The sequence below is a fragment of the Cupressus sempervirens genome, chromosome 7 (assembly GCF_028749045.1).
Source record: "Cupressus sempervirens isolate cs-2001-9-10 chromosome 7, ASM2874904v1, whole genome shotgun sequence".
Classification (NCBI taxonomy): domain Eukaryota; kingdom Viridiplantae; phylum Streptophyta; class Pinopsida; order Cupressales; family Cupressaceae; genus Cupressus; species Cupressus sempervirens.
Window position 1 is genome coordinate 260804223 of NC_143124.1, and position 18760 is coordinate 260822982.

The window sequence follows — 18760 nt, forward strand, 5'->3', positions numbered from 1 at the left end:
TGCCATTAGCTCTGGGTGGGCAGGTGAACCCTAGTGATACATTTATTTCGGCCACGGAGACCATCCATCATTTGCGGCCACCCCATACTGAGGAGTCTCCAAGGTGCTCTAAGTGCATTTCGAGGTCAATCCTTCGAGGGTCATAACTCGGAGCTCGTGAGGACTATCGATGAAGTATCAAATGTTATAGGATAGTGATGTTGAGACCTAAAATAGCCTATCTCATTTTCAAGAGATCACATTCCATTTGGATTCAGCACAACGATCTCGCTCGATGGCAAAACTCGCAGTGTGCCTCAGTTCATAGTTGCACCATAGCGTAACTTTGAAACTGCTGATCTTGGCATCGAATCATTAGCACCATTAGCTCTGGGTAGGTGGGTGAACCCTAGTCACACCCTTGTTCTAGCCATGGAGACCATCCATCATTTGCGGCCACCTCGTACCGAGGAGTCTCCAAGGTGCTCTAGGTGCATTTTGAGGTCGATCTTTCGAGGGTCATAACTCAGAGCTCGTGAGGGCTATCAATGAACTATTAAATGCTACATGACAATGATGCTTAGACCTAAAATAACCTATCTCATTTTTGAGAGATCACATTCCATTTGGATTCGGCACAACAATCTCGCTTGATGCCAAAATTCGCAATGTGCCTTAGTTCATCGGTGCACCACAACGTCACTTTGAAACCGTTGATCTTGGCATCAAATTGTCAGCACCATTAGCTTTGGGTGGGCGGATGAACCCTAGTCACACTCTTGTTCTAGCCATGGAGGCTATCCATCATTTGTGGCCACCTCGTACTGAGGAGTCTCCACGGTGCTCTAAGTGCCTTTCGAGGTTGATCTTTCGAGGGTAATAACTCAGAGCTGTGAGGGCTATCAATGAACTATCAAAAGCTACAAGACGGTGATGTTGAGGTCTAAAATAACCTATCTCATTTTTGAGAGATCACATACCATTTGCATTCGGCACAGTGATCTCAATCGATGCCAAAACTCATAGTGTGTCTTAGTTCATAGGTGCACCACAACATAACTTTAAAACTGCTGATCTTGGCATCAAATCGTTAGCGCCATTAGCTCTAGGTGGACTAGTGGACTCTAGTCACACCCTTGTTCTAGCCACAGAGATGATCCATCGTCCGCTGCCACCCCATACCGAAGAGTCTCGAAGGTGCTCTTAGTGCGTTTCCAGGTTGATATTCGAAGGGTGATGACTAGGAGCTCGTGAGGGCTATCAATGAACTTTCAAATGCTATAGGATGGTGATGCTCAGGCCTAAAATAACCTATCTCATTTTTGAGAGATCACATTCCATTTGCATTTGGCCCAAGGATCTCGCTCGATGCCAAAACTCGCAGTGTGCCTCAATTCATAGGTGCACCACAACGTAACTTTGAAACCGCTGATCTTGGCATCGAATCGTCAGTGCCATTAGCTCGAGGTGGGTGGGTGAACCATAGTCACACCCTTGCTTCGGCCACGGAGACGATGCATTATCCATGGCCAGCCCATACTAAGGAGTCTCCAAGGTGCTTTAAGTGCATTTGAAGATCAATATTTTGAGGGTCATAACTCAGAGCTCATGAGGGCTATTGATGAACTGTTGAATGCTACTGTTGACAACAGATACAGTGCTGACTGCTATAACAACATTAGCTATATTAAAACAAATGAGCATCTGAGTTAACATTGGCATTGAGAATATTAAAAATGAATAATGCAATTGCTTCCAAATCTCCATCAACACTCTCGACAATTCTTTGAAAGTATTAGCAGCCATGACTGAAGTTGCAACCAAGATGTACGTATTCCAGGCTGAAAGCATAGACTTGAACACCATATTGCACAAGACTAATTGATGACAACGTGATTAGCTCGAATTTAAAACTTTTCTTCAAAAGCACAAAGCTGATGATTTATATGTTCGAGCGACTTTTTAAGAACTATATTGGTCTGAACGGTGGCTTTGAAAGTAAGGAGAATAGGAAAGAAATCTGAAGTAGCTATCAAATACTCAACCTCAGACGAATGAAAAGTGTGAGCAAAGACAGCAATACACCTTAACCGCCAAATCTGCTTAAGGATAATGTGCCTGAAGGATTGAATGATGATATTAGGGGCTGGAGGAGAACCAAGTAATGCATTTTCCCAAGATTTGTCATAAAAATATCTCTAATAGAGTACTATATTAACATGGGATCCTCTTAGGCACCCGTTATCTTGAGATATTTTTACAAGTTCTAGTGGCCACATTTGAGAAACAAACAGCTGCACTTGACAAACAAACAAACAACTTGTGCTGCAGTCATGAGAAGTAGTAACATAGCACCCATGGCGCCAGCAATCTGCCATGGCTTTGAAAAATAAGTACTCACAAACTCATTCCACAAGATCTTGTGCTTTCTTCTCGTGTATAGATACAATCCCTCTCTGGCCTCATAAATGACTTTGCAGCACCGATCAGGAGCAATCCCTTTGGTGAGGGAGTTAAAAAGTTCAGCCACTTGCTGATTGCTTTCGAGAAAATTGCTAAGCACCTCTGCCTTCCTTAACACCGCAACATCCTCCTCAGTGTCTATAAGCTCGTCCATAAATATACCAAACTGAGTCACTGGTCTGGGATGGTATTTGCTTTTTATGCTCACTTCCATTGCAATAATACTTCTCATTATTGAGTCTGAATGGGGAGTTATCCTGAATTCAGGTAAATAAAGTGTTGAAGTTTCCTTATCAAACCTTATTAATTGAATGGCTAGATGAGATGGCTGCCTCGTTCGTGTAAGGGCTGGATCAGAAGTCTCCATTGTTAGTACATCTTTTTGCAACACTGGGCAGATCTTCACTCCAATGCGCGTCAATTCCACTGCTGTGGGAAGCTTTAGAAATCGTGGCATATCTGGCCGGATCTTCATTATTCGTTGTTCTTCTGGTGTTGGCAGGTAGGAGCTGACATTCGTGCCCACCATACCGTGGTAGACTACCTCTAGGACATGATAACATCTGTTGTAAGGATGCTCACGATGCCACACAAAAACTTTATGTCTAGTGGTGCGAATCAGCAGCAGACCCATCAATTCCCCTAGCCTTATGTCAGCCTCTTCTGCAGATCCCAGCTGAACTCGAAGCAGATGCTGCAAAACCCAGAGAGGTACTTGATTTTCAAAAAGAAGTATATCATCCATAAGTTTCTCCCTTGTCGGATTTTGATAAGTGACATCAAAGACAGGATCATATGCCCAGGAATATGCTGTCACTTCCCTGTCATAAAGAGGCTTGCCTCGGGTACTCGATCCTACATAATTAACTAGGAATTCATAAAGAAAACATGCATCTCTGGTGACCATCCATGCTAACTTTATGGGAACAAATTGGGCGAAATTCTCACCATAGAATTTCCTGATCTCCTTGTCCTTGACCAATATGTCACCTTCAACAATTGATTGGATAGAAACTTGAGGATTCTTCCTTTGAATTCTCTTTTGCATCCTTCGAACTGCCTCAGATTTGGATTTCTCCATGGTTTTCAGCTCCTCTTTCCCATAATGAAAAGGGCCGATGGAAACAAGATGTGGATTGTACAAACGGTCGTTGGAATCTCGCAGTGTCTCTGGTACACGGAAGATGAGAGCCCGGCTTACATCGTCTATATCCTCTTCATTCATTGTCATGTCATAATCCACCTGAATGACATAGCTCCTACCACTGCCCATTTCCATTAATTTACTCCACTCCTGCAACGCTCAACAACAGAATGGTGCAATATGCAGTATGCTTTCGAGCAAGATGCCTATAAACACTGGAAGAAAAAGTGTGAATGCAATGGAAATGAGTAACATGATACAATGAAATAAAAACCACTAAGAGCGTTCTCTTGAGCGGGCTCTGAAGCTTTCTTAAAGGATTTGGGAGAGGAAAGTTGAGCGAAAAAACGCGTAGATCCCGTGGAAGTCATGTATACTGAGGAAATGATACGGCAGTCGCCTGGAAGAAGAAATGCAGAAATATCCAGTGTACGTGGAGGGAATCAAACGCACCAACAATCATATCAGTTTCCCAAAAGTATTAAACAGTTAAACTTGACTCATTTTTCTTCATAGACTTGATTTGACTAAAGGTATTAAACAGTTAAACACTTATTTTTCTTACTTATAATGTTTAAGAGTGGTCCTTCCCAGATTTGACCAAACAATAGAGTAAAGAATAATTTCGAAGAAGCCAGTGCATGGAAGTTTCTTCCACCTTTTATAATGGCAATTTCCGCGTTCAGTTTCCAAAAGACGTCTTCATGGCAATTTCTGTGTTCGATTCCTTCCACCTTCTCTCGTCTTCTCATAAAGAGAGCGAACTTTCTTGGAACTACGCAATGGATTTAGTTTCCTCGAGAATCTTGACATGGCAGCAAACTTGTGTTGCACACAAATTAAATTACAGACTTGCATTTTACGCCTTGTACATTGCACTTGCTTCTACCCCACCTGATATTTCTTAATTGAACAACATAAATGACACTCGGAGGGTTTTGTCCACATGTTCAGGAAAGGTCAGTCTCCAACATATGACACAAAATACCAAACAAATATGCTGAAGGCCGTCTGAAATTACACAGAACTTGCATAGCAAAATTATTGAGGATAGAATTGTTGAGATTTTTTCAAAAAGTTTTATGTGAAAGCATAAATTGGGTTTTTTTTTTTACAAAAAAATTTGTGTTTGTAATTAAAGTTCTAAGACAAGTTTTTTAAATATAATGTCTTATCACTATGATTTTTGTCAAAGTTGTTGATAAATGACAAAATAATATAAGAAGGATGCTTGTGCATACAACAATTACTACAATATTATCAAAGATATGAAATATTTTATCGAAAAGTAATATGAAAATTATTTGATGGCTCTCAACAATTGGATTCTCTCCTCTAAGAATAACATCAAGACTTAAAAGTGAGTTCAAATATAGAATAATGTTATACATACAACTTTTACCAAAAAAATCTCTATCTTTGCTAACAACCATCAATGAAATCCCCACATAAAAATTTCCTAAAATCTACAGGAAAAGAAAACACAAGAGTGAGATTTGAAAGGTATTTTGAAGGTTTGCAAGTAAGAATTAGTAAAGGTATTAGTAATTCAATGTTCAATTTATTTAATTATGGTAAAAGGGAAAAGGTGCATTTATTTTTATGAGTTGTTTCGAATAAAAAATTAAAGATTCAATACACAAATATTACTATCCAATCTTTTATCAATAAGGAATGTATTACCTTTACAATTAGTTAATATGGTTGATGATATTTCCATGTCTCAATCATGCACTTTGAGATCTATAATCGATCATTATGTGGAAATATATTATTATCCCATGGAGATTTTTTGTTGCATAGCTTCCTTGATTTTACAAGGTTTGAAGAAAATAATGCCATGGTTCATTAGGTTATTAAATCCATTAGTATATAATTTTCATTTTTATAATATCTTGCATTCTACATTTGGATTACGAATTCCATATGGTTTGTATTATGTACTTTGAAAAATAAAATCTACTTGAAAGAGCTTCTCTTTTATGGTTTATTATAAGTGGATTACTAAGTTATTAATATATTTTTCCAACAAGCTATGTATTGTTTCTCTCCTTTCATCACATATTAGTATCAATAAAAAAATTCATATTCTAAATGTAACAATGTTATGTCAAACATATTACTATCTAGTATATATGTTACTACATTTTTCTTTGAGTCGTGTATAAATGATAATACATCCATACCATAAAAAATACTATTTTTATATATAATTTCATAATTAGGTAGACAAATAACATTGAAAACTCGCATCTAATGTACAATAGATGTTGCACACTTTTTATAAGACTACATGGCTTGAACAAATGAATATTGCGTTTGGGCTTCTCATTTCCACTATTTAATTTATTTTTGTATTTAGGGGGATGAAAAGGATTGAAGAATAACAACATTGGATAACACTTAAATAAGAATGGTACAATAGTTTTAGTCATATAAAACTTAGCATGTCATGTATCTTATAAACAATATTGGTAGGTATGGAGGATTCACACGATTTGTGAATAGAGATAGTTTTTCCTGAGTTGAGTCATGTTTCTATGAATTGTGAGTCTTTAGCATGTTCTCTTAAGTTGGTTGAGATATAGTAATAATTTTCGGACAAATATCAAACTCTGAGATAGAAGAGCTAGATCTTTCTCTTTTTCTACTTATGTCATGATGTTGATCCTTTTAAAGAAAAATTATAGATATAGAATAAAGTATCTATTAATTATCAATTGTACATGCACTAATTATAATGCATGTATTTTTATACAAAAATAATCACCATTTGGAAGAATGAATTGGGTAAGGACAACCTTACTTTACTAAGCATTAAACTAGCCTAAATGACTAAAGTTCATTAAAGAAAGAATAGGCAATCCAAACATTATGAAAGAAACAAAGCCATAACATGAAATTGGAATAATGTACCCAAAATTAACACATGTATGTGTGGCTGTTGGAATTAATCACCAACACCCCCTTAATTGTAATGAAGGTGTAAATGGAAATCTAAATAAAATAAAGATGAAAGAGCGAAAACCAAGTGAGAACAAACCACCCCTCAAAATTGATGCTAGAAAAGAAATAAAAATATTGTAGTACAATTTCTTTCATCCCAAGAAGATATCCAAGAAATTGAAATGGAAGAGAAGATAGATGTCTCCACAATGTTTATTCATTAGTAGGTACTAAAAATAGATGTAGAAGGTGGTCCATGATCTTTGAACAATAATTTTTTCCTTTAGAAATAAACAAAACCAAAGATGTATGATTGAAGTCTCCCCAATCGCAAAAAAAAAATGTAGGAATTAATATCAAGATGTACATAATGATTTTGAAAACTACTCCTTGGTCTCCATGTTGATTTCGAAACTTTTTATAAACAAATAAGACATTGTTGAAAATAAAAATCTAAAAGTTCTTAGAAATTGATGCATAACATAATCAAAACACGTGTGTATCTCCTTGGAAGGAAAATAAATCTCCATAAAATGTTGTGAAAATGTATCCATACTCACATCAATCCATGGATAATTACATTGTAGAGAAGGAAGAAGAGGGTAATAATATTCTCTCACAACAGCTGGAGAAGAATTGCCTTCATTAAAGAGAAGATGTATGAAATCAATACATTCATCTAGATCCAAAATGAGGGATTATACTCAAAAAAATGTTATGCTTGATAGAAATTGATCTCAATGAACTAAATTTGGAAGAAATAAATGATCTCACTACAAATAATCATTGGAAGATTTCAATAAAGAAACTTTAATCTTTGATGAAAGAATAAGAGCACTAGGGTTATCAATAAACTAATCATCTAAGAAGGATGTGTCCATACAAGATGGGAATAAAAATATTAGTATCACCCATAGAGGCTTGGTTATCCAATGAATCATCATTTTTAGGTGAACAATCAATGTCTCCATACAATTGTCGAGTAATGGTCCAAGCAATGAAAGGTTACTCTATGTGCTCTATATGGTGTAAAATATCCTTGGCAATAGTAATACGTATTAATCAGTAGATAAAGTGTTTACTATTCAACCGTGAAAGTTTTTGTTTTTGATAACTTGGCTCAAACATGTGTCCAAGGAGGAAAAAAATGTAAATAATGGATAACCCAAACAAAATAATGGAATGATGCGAGAAGGCAGGTGCTAGGGTTTCTATGGATGGAGTGTCTGGTGATGTAGAGGGGGATTTGTAGGATGACAAGCTAGGTGGAGGGAGGGGTTTGTTGTTGGTGTCTCTTCATTGGCATCTTTTTTTTTTTTATGATTTGGAGGTCAATGGGGTCTTTGTTATGGGTTTTTCCTTCTTGTGGCACCCATGTTCACGTTGTTTTTGGTAGCATTAAGCTTTTAACTCCTTTTATTTGTTCTACAATGAGAGGTCTAGCCTATCTGGGTACATAGGGGTTTTTCCTGATACCCATTTGGGGCTTGTCCTATCTCGTCTTAGCCCCTACTTGCATATTAATGGGAAGTCTTGTAGCTAGAACAACTTCCATTATCTTGGAGTGTTGTGTGTAAGTGCTAGTAGTACTAAGGTTTCTAGTGACATTGGGCAATCGATTTTTTCAAAGGATGACGGGATAAAAGGAGGAACCCGTGTCGCCTTTTATAAAGAAAAAGGATCCCAGAACACAAATTGTTAAAATTTAATCACATAAAAATAGTGTTTTTGTTTAGAATTTGAAGATGATGTAAACTAATGAAATGTGTGAAATTGGATAAAGTTTATGCCTTTAACTTTTTTAATTTTTTGAATACAATTTTTCTTTTTAAAATAATCCTTGAAGTTCTTTTTTATCTCCAAAAAATATAGGGTATAGTTCCCATAATGAAAGTATATACAAATTATCTTATTTTGTTGTGATTTATAATTTTATATTCTAGATGACATGTATAGCCAGGGGTGTTGGAAATATAAGATAGGCTAGGTTACTGAGAGGGGTGGGGTGAATTAGGAACCAATAAAATCTTTAAATTTACTTCACCAATTAATCCTTCATATATTATTCTGAACAAGATGCATGCATGAAAGAATGAAAAATATAAAACAATCATAACACAGTGACACAAGATATGGTGACCCAAAAACCTTCCAAATATAAAGTAAAATTGCGGTGAGGATGACACCCACAAGCTTTAGTACAGTAGTATAAAGTTGGCCTGTTAAGGCTTACAATTGGTCACTTCCAATGATCTGCTCTGTTAGGAGCAATAAGGACTATTAGTCCACCTTTTCAAACGATTTTACAAACATACAATGAAGTATGCACTATGTTAGGAGATTTAGCATAAGACCAAACATTAGGTCCACCTCGTTAGGATATTTGACTGATGCACCTACTAGGATGAACCAATGGTTGATATCTAATCTACAACTTGGTTTGCGATATGAGATTTCTTGAATTACGATGATCACCTTGCTAAGATAGATAAGTCTCTGTAATTCCTTATACTACTTGTAGTCTTCAGTAATTCTCACTCATATGCTTCTTCAAAATTATTACTGCTCTCATGGATATGATATAATACATTACATATATACCAATCCACTTAATTACCTTTTGGAGTTGGATGCAATACCAAATTCATCATAATTCACAAAGTCAACTATTACTGTAACTCAAGTTCAGAAGATAACTCGGTAATGTTTTGACACTTGACAAACACTATCAACACTTGATAAACTCTGAAACTCAATTGACCTTAGAAGCTCGGTCCATATTGATCACTTCGAGTAGGAACTTAGTCAACACTGTATGACTTAGTGAACACTGAAAAACTCAGTAGATACTAAATTCACTTGGTTGACACTGCATGGCTTGGTCAACACTAAATTCACTAGGTTAACACTATAGAGCTTGGTTAACGCTAAGATCTTCACTCATACTTGAAAGCTTCATAGCTATTTCTATGCTTAGGTAACACTATGCATTGCCTTTGAAGCTCGGTAAACATTGTAGAACTCGAAAAGCACTGTATTATATCTCAGATCCTCGATAGACATTGTGAAGCTCGACATGAACTATAGTCTATCTGTCAAGCTCAGTAGGAACTAAAAGAATTGGTTATCACTACTAGAAGAATGGTAAGCTTGGTAGCAATTGTAAAGCTTGGTAGCAATGAAACCAATAGACTAAGTATTAAGTCACTAATAAACAAATGATTTGACCACAAGGTCAACAAGGGCAACAAAAAAAACTAATTACTTTTTATGTATATTTTCTTTGTTATGAATACTCAAGGTTGACCTTATCAGAAACCAAAAGTTTTTCCCTCTTGTCAAAACTTCCCTTTCCAATCTAAACCTTTTTGAAAAAAAATTACATATTCTTGAAAAGGATTCTCTCCTTTAGGGATAAATATAAATTTTATTTCATATATATGATTTACTATTTTTGTCCCTTTTTTGAGGGAGCATCTTCTCAAATGTTAAAATATCTACTTATAATACTTTGATATTATAACTAATAAAACATCTATAAAATTATATAAGTATGATATTCACTTCAAGATCTATAAAAAGGATATTTTTAAGTGTTTGAAAAAAGTTGAGTTTTGATAGAGAAAATAGATTTGTCCAAATATACATTTAGAGGTTCTAAAAGGTGACACAAACATTTTCTTTTAACTGATGAAGGAGACCTAGATGACTTTTTGGGTTGGGGACCCTTTTCCTAAATGTTGTGTGGTTGTATGAGCTAGTCCTTGGCCTCTCAATGACACAATCTAGTTATTTTTTGTAGTATAGGGGAGCCTTATGGTTGTTGTTTGGCGACCTCTATTATCTTCTTTGTTACTTTATGGTTTCCCTTTTTGGGTATGGTTTGTGTCCTTGTCATAGTATTTTTGTGCACTTGTGAGAGCATCAAGTTTGACATTTGTTGCATGTTAAAGAAGTCATGGGTTGTGCAGTTCTCTTCTTACCTACCTCTTTATGGGTTTGGGTTTAAGAAGGCTTTGTTCCTCCCTTTCCTCATTGGTTCCCTTTAGTTTTTGGAGGTTAGTTTATACCGAAGGGGCTTTCTTTTTCCCCTTCTCTTCTTTGATATTTGTCAAGGCTTTCTCTAGGTGGTTATCCCCCCTGCGAGGCTCTTATTAAGAGAGAGTCCTTATCTATGAAGATGAGATATCACTTGGTTTCTTTATGGTGGATGTTGTATTCTCTCCATTATTCTCTTCTTTTAGGATTCCTTTTGAGGTGGGAGTTCCCTTTGAGGTGGTGGCACATCCTTTTGATGTGGATTGATTTTGGTTTGAAGAGTTCATTGGTTGTGGGTGCCCTTCTTGGTAGAAAGTAAAGTCCACCAAGATTACTAAGAGGGAGGAAGTGATGAATCACTTATTAGATTAAAATAACTCTTATCAACCTTATAAAAAATGAAGCATCTAATTAGCAAGTGCAACAACCATACATAGTAGCACTAGATTTGTTAATTAGAGAAACCCTTGAAAACACGTGTGTATCTCCTTGGAAGGAAAATAGATCTCCATAAAATGTTGGAAAAATGTATCCATAATCACATCAATCCATTAGTAATTTCCTTGTAGAGAAGGAAGAAGAGGGTAATAATATTCTCTCACAACAACTGGAGAAGAATTGCCTTCATCAAAGAGAAGATGTATGAAATCAATATGTTCATCTAGATCCAAAATGAGGGATTATACACAAAAAAATGTTATGCTTGATAGAAATTTATCTCAATGAACTAAATTTGGAAGAAATAAATGATCTCACTACAAATAATCATTGGAAGATTTCAATAAAGAAACTTTAATCTTTGATGAAAGAATAAGAGCACTAGGGTTATCAATAAACTAATCATCCAAGAAGGATGTGTCCATACAAGATGGGAATAAAAATATTAGTATCACCCATAGAAGCTTGGCTATCCAAGGAATCATCACTTTCAGGTGAACAATCAATGTCTCCATACAATTGTCGAGTAATGGTCTGTGCAAACAAAGGGTACTCTGTGTGCTCTATATGGTGTAAAATATCCTTGGAAATAGCAATGCATATTAATTAGTAGATAAAGTTTTTAATATTCAACCGTGAAAGTTTTTGTTTATGATAACTTGGCTCAAACATGTGTCCAAGCAGGAAAAAAATGTAAATAATGGATAACCCAGACAAAATAATGGAATGATGCGGGAAGGCAGGTGCTAGGGTTTCTAGGGATGGAGTGTCTGGTGATGCAAAGGGAGATTTGTAAGATGACAAGCTAGGTGGAGGGAGGGGTTTGTTGTTGGTGTCTCTTCATTGGAATTATTTTGTTTATGATTTGGTGGTCAATGGGGTCTTTTTTATGGGCTTTTCCTTCTTGTAGTACCCATGTTCACTTTCTTTTTGGTAGCATTGAGCTTTTAACTCCTTTTATTTTTTCTACAATGAGAGGTCTAGCCTATCTGGGTACATTGGGGTTTTTCTTGATACCCATTTGGGGCTTCTCCTATCTCGTCTTAGCCCCTACTTGCATATCAATGGGAAGTCTTGTAGCTAGAACAACTTCCATTATCTTGGAGTGTTGTGTGTAAGTGGTAGAAGTACTAAGGTTTCTAGTGACATTGGGCAATCAAATTTTTCAAAGGATGATGGGATAAAAGGAGGAACCTGTGTCACCTTTTATAAAGAAAAAGGATCCCAGAAAAAATGAATACGACATGGTTTAAACAAATGAATATTGCATTTGGGCTTCACATTTTTGTTATTTCATTTACTTTTGTATTTAGGGGGAAGAAAAGGATTGAAGAATAATAACATTGAATAACACTTAAATAAGAATGGTACAATAGTTTTAGTCATATAAAACTTAGCAAGCAATTCCTATAAACAATATTGGTAGCTATGGAGGATTCACATGATCTATGAATAGAGATAGTTTTTCCTAAGTTGAGTCATGTTTCTATGAATTTTAAGTCTTTAGCATGTTCACTTAAGTTGGTTGAACTATAGTAATAATTTTGGGACAGCTATCAAACTCTGATATAGAAGAGCTAGGCTTTCTCTTTTTCTACTTATGTCACGATTTTGATCCTTTTATGTATTTTGAATATGGATGACAACATTGAACTGTGAAATAAAGTTAATTTTCAAAATTTTGAAATAGAAAGTGTTAATCAAGAATGAGAGGAAAGGTAGAGGAAGAATACTTGGACATGACAATTCCTTTTATGCCCATGTTTATTATTCTTTATAGAATTCAATGTTGATCCTTTTATCTATTTTGAATATGGATGACAACATTTAACTATGAAATAAATTTAATTTTCAAAATTTTAAAATAGACAGTGTTAATCAAGAATGAGAGGAAAGGTAGAGGAAGAATACTTGGACTGAACAATTCCTTTTATGCCCATGTTTATTCTCCTTTGTCAAATTTTGTAGATAAAATTACAAATTAAATTAGGTCTCTTAGAAAGATGAAAGGAAATATTATTGATATAGAATAAGCTATCTATTAATTATCGATTGTACATGCACTAATTATAGTGCATGTAGTTTTATACAAAAATAATCAGCATTTGGAAGAATGAATTTTGTAAGGACAACCTTAGTTAACTAAGCATTAAACCAGCCTAAATGACTAAAGTTTATTAATGAAATAATAGGCAATCCAAACATTATGAAAGAAACAAAGACATAACATGAAGTTGGAATAATGTACCCAAAATTAACAAATATGTGTGGTAGCTGGAATTAATCACCAACAGCCTGCTTAATTGTAATGAAGGTGTAAATGGAAATCTAAATAAAATAAAAATGGAAGAGAGAAAACCAAGTGAGAAAAAATCACCCCTGAAAATTGATGCTAAAAAAGAAATAAAAATACTGTAGTACAATTTCTTTCACCCAAAGAAGATATCCAAGAAATTGAAATGGACAAGAAGATAGATGTCTCCACAATATGCATTCATTAGTAGATACTAAAAACAGATGTAGAATATGGTCCATAATCTTTGAACAACATTTTTTTCCTTTAGAAAGAAAGCAAACCAAAGATATATGACTGAACTCTTCCCAATCATAAACAAAATATGTATGAATTAATATCAAAATGTACATAATGATTTTGAAAACTACTCCTTCGTCTCCATGTTGATTTTGAAACTTTTCATAAACAAATAAGACATTTTTGAAAACAAAAATCTTGAAGTTCTTAGAAATTGATGCATAACATAATAAAAACAGGCGTGTATCTCCTTGGAAGGAAAATAGACCTCCACAACATGTTGTGAAAATGTATCCATACTCATATTAATCCATGAACAATTACCCTGTAGAGAAGGAAGAAGAGGGTTATAATGTTCTCTCACAATAGTTGGAGAAGAATTGCCTTCATCAAAGAGAAGATGTATGAAATCAGTATGTTCATCTAGATCCAAAATGAGGGATTATACACAAAAAAATGTTATGCTTGATAGAAATTGATCTCAATGAACTAAATTTGGAATAAATAAATGATCTCACTACAAATAATCATCGGAAGATTTCAATAAAGAAACTTTAATCTATGATGAAAGAATGAGAGCAATCTAGGGTTATCAATAAACTAATCATCTAAGAAGGATGTGTCTATAGAAGATGGGAAAAAACATATTAGAATCATTCGGGACATATGTCATCATGTAATGGGTAGAAGGGGGTCATAGGTCACCCTATGACCCCCTTCAACCCATAAGAATGATTCTAATATGTCCCTAGGGGTCCTAGGGCCCATAGGGACATACTTCATCATGCAATGGGTCGAATGGGGTCATAGGTCAACCTATGACCCCCTTCAACCCATAAGAATGATTCTAATATGTCCCTAGGGGTCCTAGGAGCCCTAGGGACAAATTTCGTCACGTAATGGGTCGAAGGGGGTCATAGGTCAAACTATGACTCCCTTTCACTTGTAAGAACAATTCTAATATGTCCCTAGGGGCCCTAGGACCACTAAGGACATATGTCATCATGTAATGGGTTGAAGGAAGTCATAGGTCAACTTATGACCCCCTTTGACCCATAAGAATGATTCTAATATGTCCCTAGGGGTCGGAGGACCCCTAGGGACATATGCCATCATGTAATGGGTTGAAGGGGGTCATAGGTCACCGTATCACCCCCTTTGACCCATAAGAATGATTCTAATATGTCCTTAGGGGCCCGAGGACCCCCAAGGACATATGTCATCATGTAATGGGTCGAAGGGGGTCATAGGTCACCCTATGACCCCCTACAACCCATAAAAATGATTCTAATATGTGCCTAGGGGTCCTAGGACCCCTAGGGACAAATGTCATCATGCAATGGGTCGAAGGGGGTCATAGGTCACTCTATGACCCCCTTCGACCCATAAGAATGATTCTAATATGTAACTAGGGGTCCTAGGACCCCTAGGGACATATATATATATATATATATATATATATATTATGTTATTATATTTAATAAAAATATAGGAAAAATAATAATAGTATAATATAATAATATATATTATATTTTTAGATTATAATAAGAATAACATAATATATTATTATATATTAATAGATTATATGTTATATCTTTACGTTATGTTATTATAAATATATAATATATTATATTATATTTTTACATAGTAATATAACTCAAATAATTTATGGTGATAAAACATAGATGTCTGAATTTTGAATTAGTCGAAGAAGGCTTGGCATGTGTGAGATTGGTGATGCCCTAGGAACAAGGGTTTTGAGACGGTGAATTGGGGCTTTTGGGGTTAGGGAACCCATAGACTGAAATTGAGAGCGGATTTGTCTAACTGAAGTCATTTTTGGGGCCTATCCAAAGTTTGGAGTCCAGATCTTAAGTCCTTCTAGTGGTTGCTTTGTAAATGTATCTTTTCTACATTGTTAAAAAATAAGATAAGTGTGAAAGTTCATTGATATTTTCCAAAGGAAGGGTATCTAAGTCTTATATATGTCTTATTTTAGGTTGTTACTTGGGTCCATCACCCTATCCTCTACGTCACTTGTATATTGTCAACATTTAGGACTGAAGCAACATGTTGCATTTGATCCTCTCCATAATCATCTTTATGTACAAGTGCATCATGGTTCATAGTGTTTCTCCTTTTTGTTGGTTCATCATGGTTACCATGCATTATTACAACCATGAAAACTCTTCCTCCATTGGTTACCATGCTTAGAATCATTGGGAAAATTGCATATACTCTAAATTTTTAGTAGCAAGGTTCTCACAAAAAACTTTTACAATACTATAAAAATAATCTTCTAAGCTTTGGTTAGCTACCATCTCCAAATGAGCTATTCATTAATGTGGTGATTTAACATCGTTCTAATATGTTGAGCTCTTAGGCCCACCCCTTGAAACAAGAGTAAAATTGATAAGAATTTCTTTGCATACAGTCTCAAGCCTCCCCAAATGAACTAGTCATTACCAAGGTGGTTCAACATCACCCATTGGTGTTGAACCCTTAGGCTCACCCTTTCCAACTGAGAGGAAAACTGGTTCTTAGTCCAATAACATTAATGAAATACATGGAACACTAGTGCAAAGCACCTAGTCATTTTTCTTTTCTTGATGTAATAAGGTCTAGGGATAGATCTAATGATCTCCCTGTGACCATCCACATTTGTAATGGACACGAGACCCCATGGTGCAACTATAAGCCTTGGCCATCAATTTGTCCAATAAAGTGGATTTTTGGTAAATTCCATGTTTTTTAGGTAAGTCTAGATGTTTAGAACATTATTAGGGTCCCTAGGAGTTTGTAGAGTCCATTTGCAATCAAATTTGCAATAAAACTTGTCTTAGCGCAAAATTGCAAAAACTTGCTTAGCAACTTTTGCAATTTTCTTGACAACTTTTCAAAATCTAACTCCTAATGGCTAGAACTATTCAAATCGTCAGTGCCATTAGCTTCAGGTGGGTGGGTGAACCCTAGTGATACCCTTGTTCTAGCCATAGAGACCATCCATCATCCGCTGCCACCGCGTACCGAGGAGTCCCCGAGGTTCTCTAAGTGCGTTTTGAGGTCAATCTTTCGAGGGTCATAACTCAAAGCTCGTGAGGGCTATTGATGAACTGTCAAATGCTACAAGATGGTAATGTTGAGGCCTAAAATAACCTATCTCATTTTCAAGACATCACATTCCGTTTGCATTCGGCACAACAATCTCGCTTGATGCTAAAACTTGCAGTGTGCCTCAGTTCATAGGTGCACCACAGCATAACTTTGACACCATTCATCTTGTCATCGAATCATTACCACCATTAGCTTTGGGTGGACAGGTGAACCCTAGTGATACCTTTGTTTCAGCCACGGAGACCATCCATCATTTGCGGCCACCCCATACTGAGGAGTCTTCAAGGTGCTCTAAGTGCATTTCGAGGTCAATCTTTCAAGGGTCATAACTCGAAGCTCGTGAGGGCTATCGATTAATTGTCAAATTGTATAGGATAGTGATGCTGAGGTCTAAAATAACCTATCTCATTTTCAAGAGATCACATTCCATCTAGATTTGGCACAGTGATCTCCCTCGATGCCAAAACTCGCAGTGTGCCTCAGTTCATAGGTGCACCATAGCGTAACTTTGAAACTTCTAATCTTGGAATTAAATCATTAGCACCATTAGCTCTAGGTGGGTGGGTGAACCCTAGTCACACCCTTGTTCTAGTCACGAAGATCATCCATCATTTGTGGCCACCTCTAAGTGCATTTCGAGGTCGATCTTTCGAGGGTCATAACTCAGAGCTCGTGAGGACTATTGATGAACTATTGAATGCTACATGACGATGATGCTTAGACCTAAAATAACCTATCTAATTTTTGAGAGATCACATTCCATTTGGATTCGGCACAGCGATCTCGCTCGATGCCAAAAATCGCAATGTGCCTTAGTTCATAGGTTCACCACAACATAACTTTGAAACTGTTGATCTTGGCATCGAATTGTTAGCACCATTAGCTTTGGGTGGGTGGGTGAACCCTAGTCACACCCTTGTTCTAGCCACGGAGACTATCCACGTCTATGGCCATCTCATACCGAGGAGTCTCCAAGGTGCTCTAAGTGCCTTTTGAGGTTGACCTTTCGAGGGTCATAACTCAGAGCTGTGAGGGCTATCGATGAACTGTCAAATGCTACAAGATGGTGATGTTGAGGTCTAAAATAACCTATCTCATTTTTGAGAGATCACATTCAATTTTCCTTTGGCACAGTGATCTCAATCGATGCCAAAACTCACAGTGTGCCTTAGTTCATAAGTGCACCACAACATAACTTTGAAACTACTGATCTTGGCATTGAATCGTCAATGCCATTAGCTCTTTGTGGGCTAGTGAACCCTAGTCACATGCATGTTCTAGCCACAGAGATGATCCATCGTCCGCTGCCACCCCGTACCGAGGAGTCTCCAAGGTGCTCTAAGTGCGTTTTGAGGTTGATATTCCAAGGGTCATAACTCGATGCTCGTGAGGGCTATCGATGAACTAGTGATGCTGAGGCCTAAAATAATCTATCTCATTTTTGAGAGATCACATTTCGTTTGCATTTGGCACAACAATCTCGCTCGATGCCAAAACTCTCAGTGTGCTTCAATTCATAGGTGCACCATAGCGTAACTTTAAAACCGCCGATCTTGGCCTCGAATCGTCAGTGCCATTAGCTCCAGGTGGGTGGATGAACCATAGTCACACCCTTGTTCAAGCCATGAAAATGATCCATTATCCATGACCACCCCGTATTGAGGAGTCTCCAAGGTGCTTTAAGTACATTTAGAGGTCGATATTTTGAGGGTATAACTCATAGCTCATGAGGGCTATTGATGAACTCTCGAATGCTACAGGACAGTGATGCTAAGACCTAAAATAACCTATCTCATTTTCAAGAGACCACATTCCATTTGGGTTCGACACAACGATCTCGCTCGATGCCAAAACTCGCACCGAGGAGTCTCCAAGGTGCTCTAAGTGCATTTGGAGGTCAATATTCTGAGGGTCATAACTTAGAGCTCGTGAGGGCTATCAATGAACCATTGAATGCTACAGGACAGTGATGCTGAGGCCTAAAATAAATCGAAGCTTGTGAGGGCTATCGATGAACTATCCAATCAAGTATCTTAAGTTGAGATATTTTGAAGTTATGTTGAAATTGAAAAATTGTAGTATGAGGATAGTAAAAAAGTGAAGTG

At 36.4% G+C, this 18760-nt stretch overlaps 1 protein-coding gene across 1 annotated transcript; it reads right to left on the reverse strand.

The window, feature by feature from the left end:
* Positions 1-1709: 1709 nt before the first annotated feature.
* On the reverse strand, positions 1710-3873 carry LOC149546446 (putative UPF0481 protein At3g02645). The gene has a single exon (XM_089794582.1). The coding sequence runs from the start codon at positions 3719-3721 to the stop codon at positions 2246-2248; it is 1476 nt and encodes a 491-aa protein (XP_089650708.1). The 5' UTR covers positions 3722-3873; the 3' UTR covers positions 1710-2245.
* Between the last annotated feature and the right edge of the window lie 14887 nt (positions 3874-18760).